Source organism: Coptis chinensis, chromosome 4 (genome assembly GCF_015680905.1).
Source record: "Coptis chinensis isolate HL-2020 chromosome 4, ASM1568090v1, whole genome shotgun sequence".
Taxonomy (NCBI): Eukaryota; Viridiplantae; Streptophyta; class Magnoliopsida; order Ranunculales; family Ranunculaceae; genus Coptis; species Coptis chinensis.
In genome coordinates, this window is record NC_141459.1 from 40,438,249 (window position 1) to 40,456,968 (window position 18,720).

General features: G+C 36.7%; 1 protein-coding gene across 1 annotated transcript; it reads right to left on the bottom strand.

The window, feature by feature from the left end:
• Positions 1-9,656: 9,656 nt before the first annotated feature.
• LOC147503503 (uncharacterized) lies at positions 9,657-15,415 on the bottom strand. The gene is made up of 2 exons (XM_086604868.1): positions 15,391-15,415; positions 9,657-10,201 (listed from the first exon to the last, which is right to left on the bottom strand). The coding sequence occupies exon 2, from the start codon at positions 10,197-10,199 to the stop codon at positions 9,657-9,659; it is 543 nt and encodes a 180-aa protein (XP_086460994.1). The 5' UTR covers positions 10,200-10,201; positions 15,391-15,415.
• Positions 15,416-18,720: the final 3,305 nt, after the last annotated feature.

The following is an 18,720-nucleotide window of genomic DNA, read 5'->3' on the forward strand; positions in this document are numbered from 1 at the left end:
CTTCTTACGTCCAGCTCGACGACGTTGATCCATTGCAAAAAACAGAAACAAATTTGGTTGAAAATCGAATTTTTATTGGGTGATTGAAGGTTTGGATTTTGAGATGTTGGTGAGTTCTTGCGGGGCAAATGTTACTGGAACATTGTTCGCGCGTTTTCAAATAAAATGGGCTAATAGAGTGCACGGGACAACTACTCCCGTTTCAAAAAAAATTTGGAGTGGGACGGGACAACTTGACCCGTTCAAATTTTTTTAACAAAATTTAACCAACCCGCATTGTTTCAACCCTTCGTTTTAGAAATTTTTGATTCCTAAAAATGATGATGTGTCACAACGAAATTTAAAAACGCGTTGATGATGCTCTGATGCTCTGCCATTTCAGCTACATCTCCAATTAAACAATAAAATTTATTAATAACTTATGTTTCCAAAATCAATTATATTTTTTGTACTAATGAAAATTCCACATACGGTTTCTCACTAATAATTATTTGAAAGACAAAAAAGAGAAACAAAAACAAATGATTGCTTTGTGTCTAAACTTTTTTTTTTTTTTTTTTTTTTAAGTGGAAATTTTATTAATAATGATAACGAATTTTACAAATAATTAGGACAAGCGTGCAACAAGCTGCGCCACAAGTCTTTTATAAATGACAAATTCTATCCTCCTAAAAACAAACTCGTTAGAACCTGTCATTACGTTGCAGTCCATAACTTTCTGCAATCTCTTAAGGAACTCAACAGATTGTTGTGCCAAGAAACCAAAAGTGTCAAAACTGAAAGGAATGAAACAATGCTGGTTAGCTCTACAAGCCTCCTCGTGTTTCTCAATTTTCTCTGCTGTTGCTCTATTAGTTGCTTCTCTCACCTCAAAGACTCAATTCCCAAACCCTACCAATGGAAAGGTTTAAGTTACATCAACACACGCATGCCTCCGGCGAGTTTTTTTTTTAAGGGAAAAGATAATTCAAGTCCTATTTTTTGTGCATTTGAATTTCCTAAATAGGCCTAGAAATTTATTTATGGGTACGTTAGATGGTCTTAAAGAACATATGAACCAAGTTGTGATATATCTAAAACCATATATGAACTTAGGCATGCTCAAATTGGAAAAATAAAGAAAAAAAAATGGAGATGCAAGGTATCGATCCTCGTTCCTTTGCAATGCGATTGTGATGCTCTACCATTTGAGCTACATCCCCAATTTACTCATAGGGCTTAATTTACTCATAGTAGCTTAATTTACTCATAGCATTATTCACACCACAAGGTTTTCCTATATTCACTTCACAACCATCTTAGCTTAACCATGATTTCTTCAATATTATAAGAAAATCTAAAATACAATTTTCTTATTCATCAGTTTGAGAGCATGACCGGCCGGACTTTTGAAGGTGATTCCATCGGGCACTCATCAAATTGGATTGGGCAACCCCTAAAAAAAAAGAAATTTTACAAATTTGTCATATTACAAGTTTGCCATCAAAGCCCAAGCCCAGCAACCAATTCAACCGGTATCGCCAAAACGAACCCTCCGGGTCGTTTCTGTTTACACTCAAACGATATGGTCATGTCGTTTGAGTGCACACTCAAACTACGCGAGCACATCGTTTGAGTGTAAACTCAAACGACTTGGCCAAGTCGTTTGAGTGTACCATGACCATGTCGTTTGAGTGTTAGTTTGAGTTTGAGTTACACTCAAACTACATGACCAAGTCATTTGAGTGTATACTCAAACGATATGAACAAGTCGTTTGAGTGTTACTCACACTAACACTCAAACTACGCGGCCATATCGTTTTAGTGTACACTCAAACTACGCGGCCATGTCGTTTGAGTGTATACTCAAACTACATGACCACGTCGTTTCAAGTCGTTTGAGTATACACTCAAACGATATGGCCACGTAGTTTGAGTGTTAGTGTGAGTAACACTCAAACGACTTGTCCATGTAGTTTGAGTATACACTCAAACGACTTGGTCATGTAGACGACTTGGTCATGTAGTTTGAGTGTATACTCAAACGACTTGGACATATAGTTTGAGTATACACTCAAACGACTTGGTCACGTGTTTGAGTGTACACTCAAACGACGCGGACATGCACTCAAACGATTCCAAACGTACTTAAATGATTTCAATTGAATTAGAAAAATTGAAATCCGATTTAAAAAATTGGGTTAGAAACAACACAATTACATCAATAAAACTACATGCACTCTGCACTCTTTATCTGTTACATTAATAAAACTATATCAATAAAACTACATGCACTCTTTATCTTTATAACCAAGTTAAAACATGTAATCAAACATGCTACATGTAATCAAACATGCTAAAATCTAAAATAATAATTTGTTTTATATCTAAACTTGTTATTATTATTATTTTTTCAATTGTGAATCATAAACTAGTTTGGGGTTTGGAGTTCAGAGTTATGGGTTTAGAAATTTCGTACCAACATATTTCACTTAATTATTTGAAATAATTATTTGTTTTATATCTAAACTTGTTATTTTTTATTTTATTTTTAAAATTGTGAATCATAAACTAGATTGGAATTTAGGGTTTAGGGTTTAGGGTTTAGAGTTGTTTACAAATTTCGTACTAACATATTTTACTTAATTATTCAAAATAATAATTTGTTTTATTTATAAACTTATTATTTTTTATTTTCTTTTTCAAATTTTGAATCATAAACTAGTTTGGGGGTTTGGGGTTTGGGTTTAGGGTTTACAAATTTCGTACCGACATAAAAAAAAAATTAATTTCAAACATATTTCACTCAATTATCCAAATCTAAAATAATAATTTGTTTTATATATAAACTTGTTATTTTCTATTTTTTTTTATTCAATTGTAAATAATAAACTAGTTTGGGGGGTTTAGAGTTTAGGGTTTACAAATATATTTCACTCAATTATTTGAAATATATCAAAATTTCAAATATATATAGAATAATCATTCACTCAGTTTAGAGTTTAGGGTTTACATAGAATACTCAAGTTTCTCTACATACTCAAGTTTCTCTACATATTATAATACTTAAGTTTCTCTAAATGGAACATGAAGATGAAGAAGAAGTATTTGAGGTAATGTTTGAGGTACAACAACAAATTAGAGAAGAACAACAAATTAGAGAAGGAGAAAATAGAAGATATGTTGAAAGTGAAGAAGTGGAACAAAATGTTGAAGGTCAAGGTGAAGAATTTGAAGATGCGACAAGTCGAGCAAATGAAATGCCGAGAAATCGTCGATGACAAAGTGCAAACCTAAATAATGAGGTAACACTTTATTAAAATGAATACAAAATACTTGATTGATTGAATGAATGCATGAATGGATGCAAAATGAATGAATGCAAAACCCAAGCCCAAACGACATGGCTGGGTCGTTTGGGAACATTATAGAACTACATGGCGGTGTAGTTTTTGAGAACACTACAGAACGACATAGCGGTGTAGTTTGAGAACACTACAGAACGACATGTCCGGGTCGTTTGATTACACTATAGGACTACATGGCTGGGTCGTTTGGTAAAACTATAGAACGACTTCTCCGGGTCGTTTGGGGACACTATAAAACTACATGGCCGGGTCGTTTGGACCATCTATGAAACTACATGGCTGGGTCGTTTGGACTAAATTTAATTAAAAGTTTTTTTTTTGTGACTTTGAAACTAAATGCAAATTGTTTGAGACTCTTGTTTTATTCTTCTATATGTAGAATTCTTTGCCGCTATCCGGGAACCAATCCTCTGCAAACTCGAATGATGTGGATTGTCAACCGATTTTAAGTGATACAATAGAAATTTTTACTACGGAAGAGGTATGATTGAGTAGGCATATTGATTTCATTTTTTTTAATTTTTTTTTAATATAATTTTATTAGTGTATTAATAATAGTTGTTGTTTTTTATGTGTTTAGGTCTTTCATACACGTAGCGAGGCAATCGGTTGGGCAACTGCTAGAGGAAGACAAGTTAATGTTGTTGTAGTCATTGAAAAGTCGGAGTGTGCCAAAGGAAACCGAGTAGCAAGATTGAATTTGGCTTGCGAGTGCTCGGGTGTGTATCGGTCACACAAAAAGAAAGGCGAAGAGAGGGCTAATAAGAGAAGGTCGGGAACCAAGAAATCGGGATGTCCATTTAAGTTAAAAGGTGTTTTCCAACGCGGCCGCTAAATAGTTGGGAAAATTGTCGGATTCTTAATGGTGTTCACAACCATCCATTGGCGAAGACCCTTGAAGGACATGCATTTGCTACTCGACTAACCGTTCCAGAGTTCGAGTATTTGTCAGAGATGAGTAAGTGTGGAATAAAACCTAAACAAATATTGGATTCCATCAAGAATAGGTATTATGATAACATCTCTAGTATATCCCAAGTCTACACTGCAAGGCAGAAGGTGAGGAAATTGGATATGAACGGTCTCACACAATTGCAGAGATTGCGTGAGTTGTTAGCAAAATAACATTATTTTGAGGAGTTGAGACAGGATGAGAATACCAAGGAGATAACGGGATTGTTATGGGCCCATCCAGAAGGTGTTAAGTTGGCTCGGACTTTTCCAACAGTTTTCATGTTAGACGCTACCTACAAAACTAACAGGTATCGGTGGCCTTTCGTACAGTTTGTTGGGGTGACTTCAACGTGGAAATCTTTCACCGTGTGTCAGGTGCTACTTCAGTCTGAAACAACAGTCAACTATGAGTGGGCCCTGCATCATTTTAGTGGCTTGCTTGGTGACATAAGCCCATCTGTGATCGTGTCTGACAGGGACTTAGCCTTGATGAGTGCCGCTGACAGAGTTTTTCCTAACGCACACAGGCATCTATGTAGATGGCATATCGCTACGTGCATCCTTTCAAAATGTTACGATATTTTTCCAACTACAGAACTTGTAGAGAAGGCCCAGTTCTCGTGGAACACTGTAGTCAAATTGAAGACAGAGGCTATTTTCCAGCGTAGATGGGATGCTTTGGAAAAATATTACAGGGTTGAGTACTCCAATTTTGTTTGTTATTTGCGAGAAACTTGGTTTCCTCACAAGGATCGATTCGTATGTTGTTGGACTGACCAACACATTCACTTTAAAGTACAACGACCAATAGAGTTGAAGGGTCTCATCATGCTCGGTGAAGCGTGTACTAGGAAATGCAAACTGTCATGATTTTTTGAGTATGTTTAGCTTAATCCACCCGATTCTAGAGATCCAGATGTCCGAGATTAGAGCTACCTTCGAGAGAAGTATGATTGTAACTCAGCACCACCACCGGATTCCTTTGTTTCGTGAACTCAGAGGCCTTGTCTCACACAAGTGTTTGGACTTGTTATTTGAAGAAATAGATACCCGCGTAAAGCGTGTTAAAGATGGAGAGATAAGGTGTTGGTGTTATTTGCGCACGAGCCATGGACTGCCATGTGCTCATGAATTAATTGAGTTTGAAGAGCAAGAGCGGTCCATCCCTTTGATTGCTATCGACCCCTTTTGGAAAATATTGTCTGCTTCTCCCAATATGTCAGTGGGTGTTGGTCCCGATGTTGCACCTTCGATGAACTTGTTCATGAATAGGTTTGCAATGGTTTCTGAAGAAGAGCAGAGGGTTATGATTAGGAAGCTTATGGAGATTGCCGTACCATAAAGTATATGGCTAGTACCGCCTCGTGAGGAAGCAAAAACCAAAGGTCGGCCGAAAGGTAGCTGCAGCAGAAAGCTTCCAACTAGAGATGATAACTCTTCAAAGCGAGATCCATCTCATTTTGAACATTCTCAACGTGACCATGAAGAGTGGGTCTCGTCACAACCAAACACTACGCCCACCCAAAACACCCACAACACACCAAGAAAGAAGTCTTCTCCAAAACTACCAACCCAAAACATCCACACCACACCAACAAATAAGCCTTCTCCAAAAACACCAAAAATAACCACACCAAGAAATAAACCTTCTCCCAAAACACCAAAAACAACCACACCAAGAAATAAGCCTTCTCCAAAAACAGTCACACAACGAAATGTGAGAGATGGCTTAGACTTTGGAAAGACGAGGGATTCTAAGGATTACGGGTTGGATATTCCTGAAGAAATGCATAAATACATTGTTAGAGTCCATGACCCTATTGGCGATGACAACTGCGGTTATAGAGCTTTCTGCATTGCATTAGGAAGAAGTCAAGAAGAATGGCCACAGATGAGAAGGGAGTTGTACGAAGAGCTTACTGACAACCTCCCCCTTTATTGTACTTTGTACAATCAAAGTGAGGTTTTTTATTCGATGAAGGAAATCCTACATGAAGAAGGTTACACACCCTTAAATAAGTGGATGAGCATGCCTTTTGCTGGATACTTATTTGCTTCAAGATTTAATGTTGTCCTTATGCATTTAGGAGCTCGTCAGTGCTTCCTTCTCATGCCACTGAGAACCCAAGCAAATTATGAGAGAGTGACCCAAGTGTTGGGTAGCGCATATGTTGGTGGAAATCATTTTGTCAATGTTGAACTTGTTGAAGATTGTTCGGTTCCTCCAGTAATGCGCCAATGGCTTAGAGCTCGATATGATATTGCTGAAAGTTGGAATTTGGCCTTGAGAGCAAGGCAATTGCAATTTATGGCATTGAACATTCCCAATTTAATATGGGAAAAGGAACTCGTTGAAGACCCAACATGTTATCGACTAAGTTGTTTGTATGTTGTCGATATGATATTTTGATATAATTTGTATTTTGATGTAATTTGGAACAAGTGTAATTTGATTTGATTTTTATGTTATCAATGTTAGGGCTTTTATTTGATTTGATTTGGAAATCGAGTAATCGACTAAGTTGATTCGGACGGCAATCGAGTGATTTGGAAATCGAGCGATTGACTAAGTGATATATTGATGTAATTTGGAACAAGTGTAATTTGATTTTATTTTTATGTTATTTGGAAATAATGTTAGGACTTTTATTTGATTTGATTTGGAAATCGAGTGATCGACTAAGTTGATTCGGACGGCAATCGAGTGATTTGGAAATAGAGCGATCGACTAAGTTGATTCGGACGACAATCGAGTGATTTGGAAATCGAATGATCGACTAAGTTGATTCGGATGACAATCAAGTGATCGACTAGTTGATTCGGATGGCAATCGAGTGATTTGAAATAATGTTCGTATGTTGTCAATAATGACCGAAACTACACGGTCAAGTCGTTTGGCTTTAATCCCAAACGACCCAGCCACATCTTTTGGGATTAAAGCCAAACGACATGAACAAGTCTTTTGTATTTTATACCAAACGATGTGACCATGTCGTTTGGTATATAAGTCAAACGATATGGCGAAGTCGTTTGGCCTTTAGACCAAACGATGTGGCAATGTCGTTTGGTATAAAGGCCAAACGATGTGAATGGGTCGTTTGGGATTAAAAGAGAACGATCTGCCGAAGTCGTTTGGTATAAAGGGAAAACGATCTGCTGAGGTCGTTTGGCCTTTATGCCAAACGATGCGGCTGGGCTGTTTGGAAAAAAAAAATTTCAAAATTCATTTTGTTTTTACAACACTTTCATATTCATCAAATTCCACTTTTCCATTCAAACATCAAATATCAAACACTCATTCATCAAATTCATCTATTCATATTCATCAAATTCCATTCAAACATTAAAACATCATTCATTCATTCAAACATCCAACATTCATTCAAACATCATATCCATCCATTCATTCGAAGTTAACAAAATTACAAACCCTAAACTGAAACAAATTACATCCATCAAACTAAAACTGAAACAAAGTTAACAAAGTTTCAAATAATCCATCCATCAAACAAATTACAAAGTTAAAAACCCTAAACTGAAACAAATCAACTATAGTGCCCACCAATGTACTTGCACCTAGTCAAGTTGTACGCCTGTTCGAAGGAGGACCTTGCTTCCTCTGGCATATCATTCCCAGCCAATTGCAGACCTCTCTCTAGCAAACGACTGGTTTCATCGATGACGTCGTTCTGTCGAAAAAAGGAAAATCAAAATAAGTTATCAATCGAATGCAAAAAATCACAGTTAGAGAAACTCAATTAAAAATCATAATACTTACAATCGGTGAACAGTTAGGCAGTGTCTCCAGGGAGGGATGAATAGGAAGAAGCTCAGGATTCACCAAAACTACATGAGAATTCCTCACATACCAAGTCATGTAGTTTTGATGACACTCCCATGGATAAGACGAAATAGGTCCTCGGTTGCAGGGCTGGATCACGTGATTCTGCCACGACTCCTAGTAAAGTGGCCCAATATTGGTCGGCTCACCTCATACCCGGCGTCACGCCCGCAGTTCTTGTTCTCCAATTTGGTATTGGAGGATCTTTAGGTACAAGCTGCGTGTGACCCAACCGACGCACCACCCTTGCGGCGTAGTAAAGCTCGACAATGTTGAAAAAACATAGCAATCCCTAAAAAAATGCAATGTCATCGATCGGGTTTGTATCTCTGATATTTTTGTAGGGATGCCAAACAACTGAAACAAAATCAAATGTGTCATTAACAACTCCAATGATCAATTACTAAAAAAAAAAAATAAACAAACTTAAATACCAAATTGTCATTGAATTTAATACTTACATTGAACTCATTCAAATCATCAATTATCGCTCGATAAAACTGCAATGCATACATTGTATCGTAATAATGTGGAGCGACTGGGATGTGTCTATGAGCACGCGGTTGAGACGAGATATAGTTGAAGTTTGGGACTGTCATGAATACCGGAAAATACTCATAGATCCATGCCTAGATATACACAAATAGTTAACATATTGATAGAGTAATAAAATTAACATTAAAAAAAAAAAAAACTCTAAAATACTCAAGTTTTACCTGTAGAAGAGTCATATAGCCTGTAACCCCTTTCACCTTCGCATGTATGTTCCAGAGACCTCTATATAAAAACGCCAAAATTGCTGCACCCCATGCATACTCTTCTATCTCACTGAATTTCAACAACGGCCTCAGATAACATATAGGCACTCCAGTCCCAAACTTGTCAGTAAAAACGGCACATCCAAAGAAAAACAGGATAAAAGCTCTAACAGTCCGTTGAACATCCTGAAAACTCGAGGCCTTCTCCACCACCTTCCCAGCAGCGTCACATATAGGGCTATCATGAACCTTGTTCGCAAAATGCTTCCAGATGAATTCTAGCCTTACTTTTGAAGTGAACCTGCTAGCTTCCATCTCCGCCCTAATCAAATCAATAAGGAGCCCCAGACCAAGATGTAGGAGATTTATCGATTGTTGTAAGTTCAGCTCACTGTCCCCTTGCACCGCTCTTCCTCTAACTATGACTCCACATATTTGGACAACATCGTCCAAAGTCACAGTCATCTCCCCAACTGGCATATGGAAGGTGTTGGTCTCCAGATGCCATCTCTCTACAAACGTAGAGATCAATGGTGGATCCATATGCTCGTGATAACCTTCCATGAGATCAAACAACCCAGTCCTTCTCAACTGCACGGCAAATCTCGGAGACCTTTCACATTCATTTTTGAAATCCCATTGGGATAACTTCACTAAGTGTGAAACACACTTCAACGCTCCGCGATCCTCACGAAAACAACCGAAAGCACGCATTAGATATATATGAACAGAAACAAAAGATTTTGTAAAAGAAAATCAAAGTACACAAGAAAAACAAAATATTACCCTTCTCTCCCAAACATCGCGAGCGACATGCACCGCATAGTCATACAACAACTCTGACTCATACGGGCTTCCCCCATATACACCTCTTTGAAACTCCAAATCATCATTGGATTTTCTTACGAAATCCAATACCGGAGGTGCTTCTTCCACTGGTGGTACGTCTTCTACCACATATTCTTCAACATCATCATCCTGCTCATCATCCTGCTCACCCTCCTCCTCACTCTCCTCACTCTCCTCTTCTACTATACTATTCCCTTTGTCCATATTTACATCTAAACCTACATTAGTATCACTATCTACACTATCTACACTATCTTCACTAGACGAATCAACCTCATGAACCTCTTTTTCCAAATGGTCCCCTCTACGCGCTGATGCCGTTAAGCCGTTTGCCCTTTGTCTTTTTCTTCCAACTGCGTCACCGCTAGAGGAACCGCCACCAAACAATTTCTTAACACCCTTGAATGTAGTTTTCGCTACATTCTTCACATTCTTTGATCGAGGACCCATCGCTACAAAGAAAAATAAAACAAGTATTAGTAAACCATATTTAAATAAACAGTGTACAAAGAAAACCACTATAAAAAAGAGATCATCCCAGTCGTAAAACTAATATACTTATAAGCTTGCTATGTGTCACACCCCAAATTTCCAGACAATATATAAAACAATTATATTTAATTATCTGGAAACCCGGGATGAAACAAAACCCAAAACCCTGTTATCAAACACGATATATACAAAAACTGAAATCAAAAGAAACGAAAAGGAAAAATTCTTAAATCACATTATTAAATTATAAAAAAACTAACCAACTCTTCAGAAAATCTTAAACCAGAAGACTCCAAGAGCAACTCCAAATCACGTGTCCTTATCCACTGCACTCCACCATCTATGTTCCCAAGAACACACCCACGTTGCAAAACAAAGCAAACATGGGTCAGCAAATTGAATTTGCTGGTATAAGTAGACTAACAACAAAATATATATAATAATCTTTCAAATGATTAATATAACATTACAAACAATATCAACTTGGAAGATAATATAGTTCCGTTTTCCAAAAACGGCGTGTAGTTTCTTCCCAAGTAAGATTTCACCCCCCAACATACAAATTCCAAGAATCTCATATAATAGTACTCGTCATTCCCACTTTCCAAAATAACTCACAATACAATACCACTTACATTCCATTTATTAACTGCACATATGATAACCTAATTAAATATGAGTTTAGTATACCTTACCTTTAAGCCAACACGTCGTCTTAGGGTAGGATATTTACGTCCCTGCAGAAAAGATTAATAGATCCTACCCTCCTGCAAAACAGAGTTAGACATCATAATAAAATGATTTATCTCAGCCAGTCAAATTCCATTCATAACCAAATCTCATTTAAGACAATTAAGTCTAATTGATATTATCTGGTTCGTCCCGCATATTCGGGGAATACCACTTATCATAATACCTTCATCAAGGGTAGTCATTCATATGGCATCATTACGTCATAAAGTTTCTGCGTGCATAACCATAGATCTCAGACTATCACAAGTCATTAATAGTTTCGTAATAACATATCAAGTTATAGTCATTTTACAGTCACATAGAAATCACAATCATTTACTAATATTATTTACTGTTACACTTCATATCCATAACATTACACAATTCATATACTTTTATTTTAGTATCACTCGTCTACTTATGAGAACGAGGAAAAGTCACAACCAAGGAGTACATTCATCCCTTGTGAGTATCAACTCATACAAACCACGTAAGCATTTATCATAAGAAATCATATACATCATATGCAATAACTCCATCACACGTAAAATCAATATTTTACTTTGCTTATTAATTATCTCGTTGACTCATTTATTCAAAGACCACAGCCCAACCTTTAGTTCCTACTCCACGATTTGCACTACACACATTTGCCAAATCACACATATCCGTGTGCCTCACTCACACCGAAAATTACTACAAGACATATGTCCCAAGCGGGATATCGCCTCCAGGAAACATACTTTCATCTTGTAAACTTCGTAACTTGTGAGTCCACACCATCTCTGGGCTTTCCATACACAAAATCACAAAGCCTTCTTTGGGCATAACAAAACATCAGGTCATTCATGGCACATTCAATGAATATCTTGGGTCATTCCCGCCACATTCAAGGAATACCCATCATAACACTAACGGGCCATTCATGACACATTCAATGAATGCCCCGAGTCATTCCATACATTCAAAGGAATACCCAAACCTACATTCCCGTACATTCAAGGAATACGACCAACCCGCAAGGCGAATACCTTAGTTTCTCTCTAGGGCAGTCCAAACGATTGGGTCATTCATGGCACATTCAATGAATACCCGGGTCATTCATGGCACATTCAATGAATACCCATCTATCACATGACATCACAAGTCATAAACATTTCTTTTCATTACCAAATCCTGAGGCGTGGAGAGTTCTAAAGATGTGGGCGACACATTAAACTTTCACCGGACACTTTTACACCGGATTTTTAACACTCATGAGTTCTCATTTTATTATAATATTTTTATTACAAAACAAACATCATCCCAAACAATAATTCATTACTAAAGATTCCAAACACAATAACTAATCAACTCACCTTATTATCAATTATATAAATCATAAATATCAAAAGGTTCAATCAGGAATAACACATTAGTTAAATGTTCCGTGAATACATTTTAAATAACCACAATCACGTACACAATCACGTTCACATATAGTTACCACAATAACTAATATATAATATTTAATATAGTATAGTGGCTGCACTTTTGCTCAAAGCTGCCTACGTATCCAAATCTTTCAAAATTGGAATCAAGCCTTCGTAGTTCTTATTAGCCACATAGTCAATGCTATAGTTTTTCCTACATTCATTCAAATGACATGTAACTTAATTATTTAGAACTAAGGTATGTACACATACTTTTTAAAGTAGAACTCGAACTCCTAACCTCAGCCCATCTAGAAGAAAACTTAGGTCGAAAACGGTAAAAATCCTAATATTCAGCAAACTAGATTTCTGACGGACTATCTTCCGAATGACACAACTCTTTCCACAGGTATCCAAACGCATCGAGGCTTTTTGTGTGGCAAAGCTGACGCACATAACTTACTTCCTCATGTTTTACAAAAATACCCAATCTCATTATAAATGTGCCAAAACTAGGCTCGAACACAGTGTGAAGAAACTGATTTCTGACGCACTATTTTCTACCAGTTAAACTTCCAAACGCCATAATTAATTCCACAGGCCTTCGAATGCGATGAGGCCAATTGGAATAGAAAGCAGACTTCCAAATCTTATTCTTTTATGTTTTATAAAAATTCTAACTCTCACCCTAACTATTTTAAAACTGTACTTGATCACAGTGCATAGAAACTGATTTCTGACGCACTGTTTTCTGTCAACCAAACTTCCATACCTTATATCTATCTCCACAGACCTTGGAATGCGTCGAGGTCAATTGGGTTGGAAAGAAGACTCAGAAAAATCACTCTTTCATGTTTTGGCAAGGTTTTGAATCCGAACCTAACTATATGAAAACGTGGTTCGAAAACAGGCACAGATCCGGATTTCTACAGTCAGAAAATTCTGACGTGCTAACTTCTGAACACCGTAACTATATCCACAAACCTCGGAATGCATCGAGGTCGATTGGGTTGGAAAGCAGACTTCCAGACCTTACTTTTTCGTGTTTTAAAATAAAACTAGTTCAAACTTTATAACACTCAAACTGGCCCAAACTCTTTTATTTGAATTCTAACTATATAGTTGACTTGTTACCCAATGCAAGTTTACATCTTACTGAATTTTAACTTGGACAAAACTCTCACGGTTTACCTTAATGAATTCGTTTCTTTTCTTTTTTTTTTGTACACAGGTACAGTGCCGGGGATAACAGAAAACGATATCAAGAATCACTGGAGGGCCTATCTCAGAAAGAAGGTTGATATTCAGTACCATCAGATTGACTTTTCACTTTTTGACTAAAAGCTGACTTTTCCATTAAAGGGAAGATGTTTGATCTTGGAAACGTTGTCTCCCACTATTTATGGCCAAGCATTTCATGTTCTTGGACGATATATAAGTTGGAAATAAGCTGTCTCTTGGATGACCCGATGCTTGAGGACGGGAGGGCTGATAACTTTGTAAGAAAAAAAAAGAATGACCACGGACACATTGAATCTTTCGCTACAATATTTGAATCACAGCAATGGCCACAAGCCAATAGACTCTCATTAATCTACATCTTCGTTTAAAGATAATATAATTCAATGTTATGGAAACAATATAAGACAAACTGTTCTCACTGCAAAGCGGGTTACATAATATCCTCCTTCTTTTGTCTATCAACATAGTATATGAAGCGGTCTACAATAGGAAGAATGGCTTTAGTCTAGAGCATGAACTGGTTGTGGCCTATCACCACCAAGTCCACACCAAGAGATAATTGGAAACCAAATGAATTATGTTTCTTTTCTTTCTTTCTTTTTTTTTTTCAGGAAAGATAATGAATTAATACTGAAAATAATTCCCCTCGACGCGGGACTCAACACACAACAACCAAAAACAGGTACAATAATATCCATCATCCAATATAACAATCAAATTGCAGCAAAGACAAAACACATAAATCAAGATGTTACAAGGACTGCAATCGCCATGCAAGTACCTATATTTTAAGTATCTAATGTGACACTTTATAATAGAGTTAGTTATTCCAAACGTGCCTCGAGAGAAATCAGCCTTTAAGTTAAGAAGGGGCTAGCTCCCATATTCATATATAGATCACGATAAAAACGGCTCCTACAGCTTAACAACACTACAAATGCCTTATGTATTATCATGCACATCGATTCATAAAAAAAACGTGAGAACGATGGATCATATATTTTGAAATCCCAACGAATAATCCATAAAGTTTAAATCACGTTTCAATCCGTATATATAAGATCTACTCACCCGTGATACGCTCTTGTTGCCAGCAACTCTCCCAGCAAGAAACCTCCTTCTCCTTTTCTCTTTTTTTTTTTTTTTTTTTTTTTTTTTTTTTCTTTTATTTTATTTTCCTTTTTTCAAAAACCAGAAAAACCCAACAAAAGGGGAGAGTTCGGTTGTAACCAAACCCTTCTAACTCTCCCACCTTTTTATCTTATCTTATTTTATCTTTATCCTTTTCTTTTCTTTTTAATATTATTATTACTTTTTAAATCCTAATAATAAGGAAAAATAAAGAAAATTAACGGGGTGTTATACTATGATAACTCCAAGTATATATGAAGAAATAGAATGAGGCGTTACACTATCCAAATTCTATCGAATTTTGGGCAGAGTTTCCTCTGTTTAGTCAACATTTCGTATACTTAAACCTGTCATAACCTGGAAATCAATAATGACATCCTTCCAACAACCATATGTACATAACACCCTATAAAATATTCAACCCACAATACAATTTCTAGCCGCATATACAAGATCAAGTTTACGTATGAACCGGCCATTTATGTACATCAAGTATTACAACAAAATAACCGGACTCTCTCTACAACAAAATGAACTTGACTCGTCCCCTCGTCAAGCATAGGGGAAAACCACCCAAAACCACCTTGATTGTACATTCAGTAAATTTGATAACCAAAGAAAGAGCTTCTCACCTATAATGCTTTACCGCTTCGGTTTGTTCCCTCAGATCCGGACCTTTAGCAAGTACTCGTAAAAGCTGCATGTGATCAAGGTAATTATTCATTAGTCAAGACTCAAGAACATAAGCAGTATGAAAGGTGAGTAACAGAATGTACATAAACACTAATCATAAAATGGTAAAAGTATCTTCTCTTATAACATCAGGCCCTAAAGGAAAATACTAGGTATATATGAAAGATGAGCACTATAAAAGTTTAACCTGCTGCGGTAGAATGCTAAGATTGCTAGGGCTATTGAATCAAAAGATTGCAGTAGAATTACATCAATTGAGGGAAAATCTTTTGTAGTCTTGCCTAGTGGTGTTCAATAGTTCAATCAAAGTGGGTCTACTTGTATTATCAAGGAGAGACAAAAAGCTCAAATGTAGCCATTCTCTTTTCAGAGTCTAGACATTTAATAAAGACTTACAATAATGTATGATACATTGATACCATGAATGCCATCCTATTTTAAGGTGCAAGTTCAAAATTTCAGATACAAAATTTCCAAAAGTCTCTATATTCCGACAAGAAAGACCTAAATTTTCAGTGATTCCTACACTTTTCGGCACATTCCAGTACTTTTAGACCAAATTCTTCCTAACTGAATTTCTAATGGAACTTGTGTTTACGCACTAAGTTTAGAACAATATCGGAAGTTTAATCCAAGGTCGTTGAAATGGAGTTCTTGGGCCAATAACAAGGATTAATAATCGATTTTTGTCATCAAGGACTCAGGGAAGAGTTCTCAGTGCTAGTGGAAGGTTGACATATAAACAAACTCATTGTCGTTGAATTGGTCCCATTAGAAAAGCATAGATACGGTTGGTTTTTGTAGGCATGATCTCCTAAGTAGAATCTATGATAAACTAAATTGCATACCTCAACCAAGTTGCATACCTCTACCCCTTTTAGAAGTTGTTAAACATAAAGAGTACTCTAAATATAATTGGTGACCTCTAAATATAATTGGTGACCACATCTTGTATGGTTAGAAATTACAAAATATTTACATGCATGTGCCTAGACATAAAGATAGCAGCTATAACATTTTAATAACACTTGGGGTTACCACTTCCACCAAGTGTGTAGGGACAAAGTGTGACTCGCCTAATGATTTGGTTTGCTAATTTTTTTGAAAAGCTGTAGTGTTATTTCTATATATTATTAATTCTCTGTTGCATTTATTTTTCTTTGGTAGGTTCAAGATATAACTAGAATAACTGAGGAAAGAAGATTGGGTCAACAACAGAGACAACAAACCCTCCACCTAGATATACCCCCAAGAACTTTGGGTGTCTCGTCTCTAGAGTTTATGAAAATAGACATGCCCCAACAAAGAAGCCCAACAATGCCACAAGAAAGAGTAATTTGCCCCCCAGCCTTTCAGATCCTACTTCTGCTAGATTAAGTGAGTCCCCTGCCCCCTCCACATCTAGAGCTAAATCATCCATAAAAATTTTATTGCCGCGACTTAGTTTCAAGTTCAGGAATACTACTTCAGAGATAGAAAAAGCTGCCATCTTGTCAGTAGGTGCGTCGTCTGCGGGAGTTCGAGAAAAGTCTATTGTGTCAAGGATATCATCTCTTACCAAGATATTTATTCCTAAGGTTCGGAGAACATCTTTCCTTCCTGTTACCTCATTTGAACACTCAAATCCAGAATCTCTACATGGAGGTAGCATGGTCAATCCAATCACGTCAAGCCAATAAAAGTTTCCCTCTCTTATTTGCTTGAAACTAGGTTACATTGACAAAATGCTATAGCTGCTATCTTTTATGTGTTATTAAAGCCAAAACCATAAGTACCTAATAACAGAACTCTAGGTACTTATATACACTCTTATCATCGATGCTCTAGACAATCATCTACAGTCTCTAAGTCTAATCAAATTGGAATGGCCTAACATGATAAACTGGAATACTTGGGATCATGAAATATGTACAAGTGTACAACATCACTTGGAATATGGTTCTTGCAGCAAAATATAGGATTAAATAAGGTCATAAAGAAAAGGAGGAAGTAAAAGCTCATGAACTGTAAAAAAACCCAACTACTTCTCCTTAACACAAAGATTCAAACATCATAATATCATAAACAAACAACAAAACTGGAGAAAACAAAAGTTAAGATTTATGTAATGTACCAAAAAAGCGCAATCGACCAATTGGGTTCATCAGAAATTCTTTTAACACCTCTTTGATCAACTATTCTAGTTGCACGCTCAAAATTCTTCCCAAATAAAAAATGCAAACTGCATAAACAAAAAACAACCAACACTTTAAAACATTCTACATATTTTTTTTTTCCTTCTAATTGACGTGAAATTTAAGAGAAAATAAGATGCAGAAGATGAAGAACTAATCCATCAAATCCATCAAATTTCGTGTTTGCATCCATCAAATCCATCAAATTTCGTGTTTTTTTTTCCTTCTAATCCATAAAAAACAGTCAATTTCGTGTTTGCATTCACTATGCAGGTCTCGAAAGATGAAGAACTAAATCAAATTTCGCGAAGAACTAACTTTGTTCTTTGGGCTTCAATCCATCAAATTTCGAGAGATTGTTGTTGTGAGAAGAACTAAATCAGTTCAATCGCGAAGAACCAACCTGCTCAAGTTCTTCAATCCATCAAATTTCGAACTAACCTGCTCAAGTTCTTATAATAAACAATAGATTGTTTGATTGTTTATGTTGTGAGGTTGTAATTTCGCGATTGTTTATGGATTAGATTGCTTCAATTCACGAAATTGATTTTGGGTATTTTTTGTTAGGGTTTCGCGATAACGTCGAAGAATTTTGCGCGATAGAGATGACCGGTTGAAGGGGTTTTTCCGGTTTCGGCGATTTGGTGGGGGGTGTACTGGGCTTTTAGTTGGACTTTGTTGTTTGGACTTAGGCTGGAGGCTGCCCAATCTAATTTCAGTGGCGCCTAATACAGCACTCCTTTTGAAAGCTTATTCAGTTAACTATAAGGACTGAGTCGGTCCGGTTGTGGTTCATTTTGACACTCTTGACACTAGTGATTGATGACACAAAGTCACAAACTGAAAGATCCTTGCCTGTATTTGGCTCCCTATCTAACCAACAATCAAATTGATTCGAATGCACTCCATGTCAACTACTGTCTATATATTGTACAAGACCACGAGGAATGGATGGGCCCAATCAGTTCCATCGTCAATTCATTGGCCCAATCCGTTTCATATTGCTTCCCAGCACGAATGGAAAGCCATAGAAAACCTGACACATAGGCGACAAAATATCAAGAGTAACCACCACAGACCCTTGAAGCAGCAAGA

Coding starts and splice junctions, on each gene's coding strand:
- LOC147503503 (XM_086604868.1), bottom strand. CDS start 10,199: ATGGGTCCTCGATCAAAGAATGTGAAGAATGTAGCGAAAACTACATTC.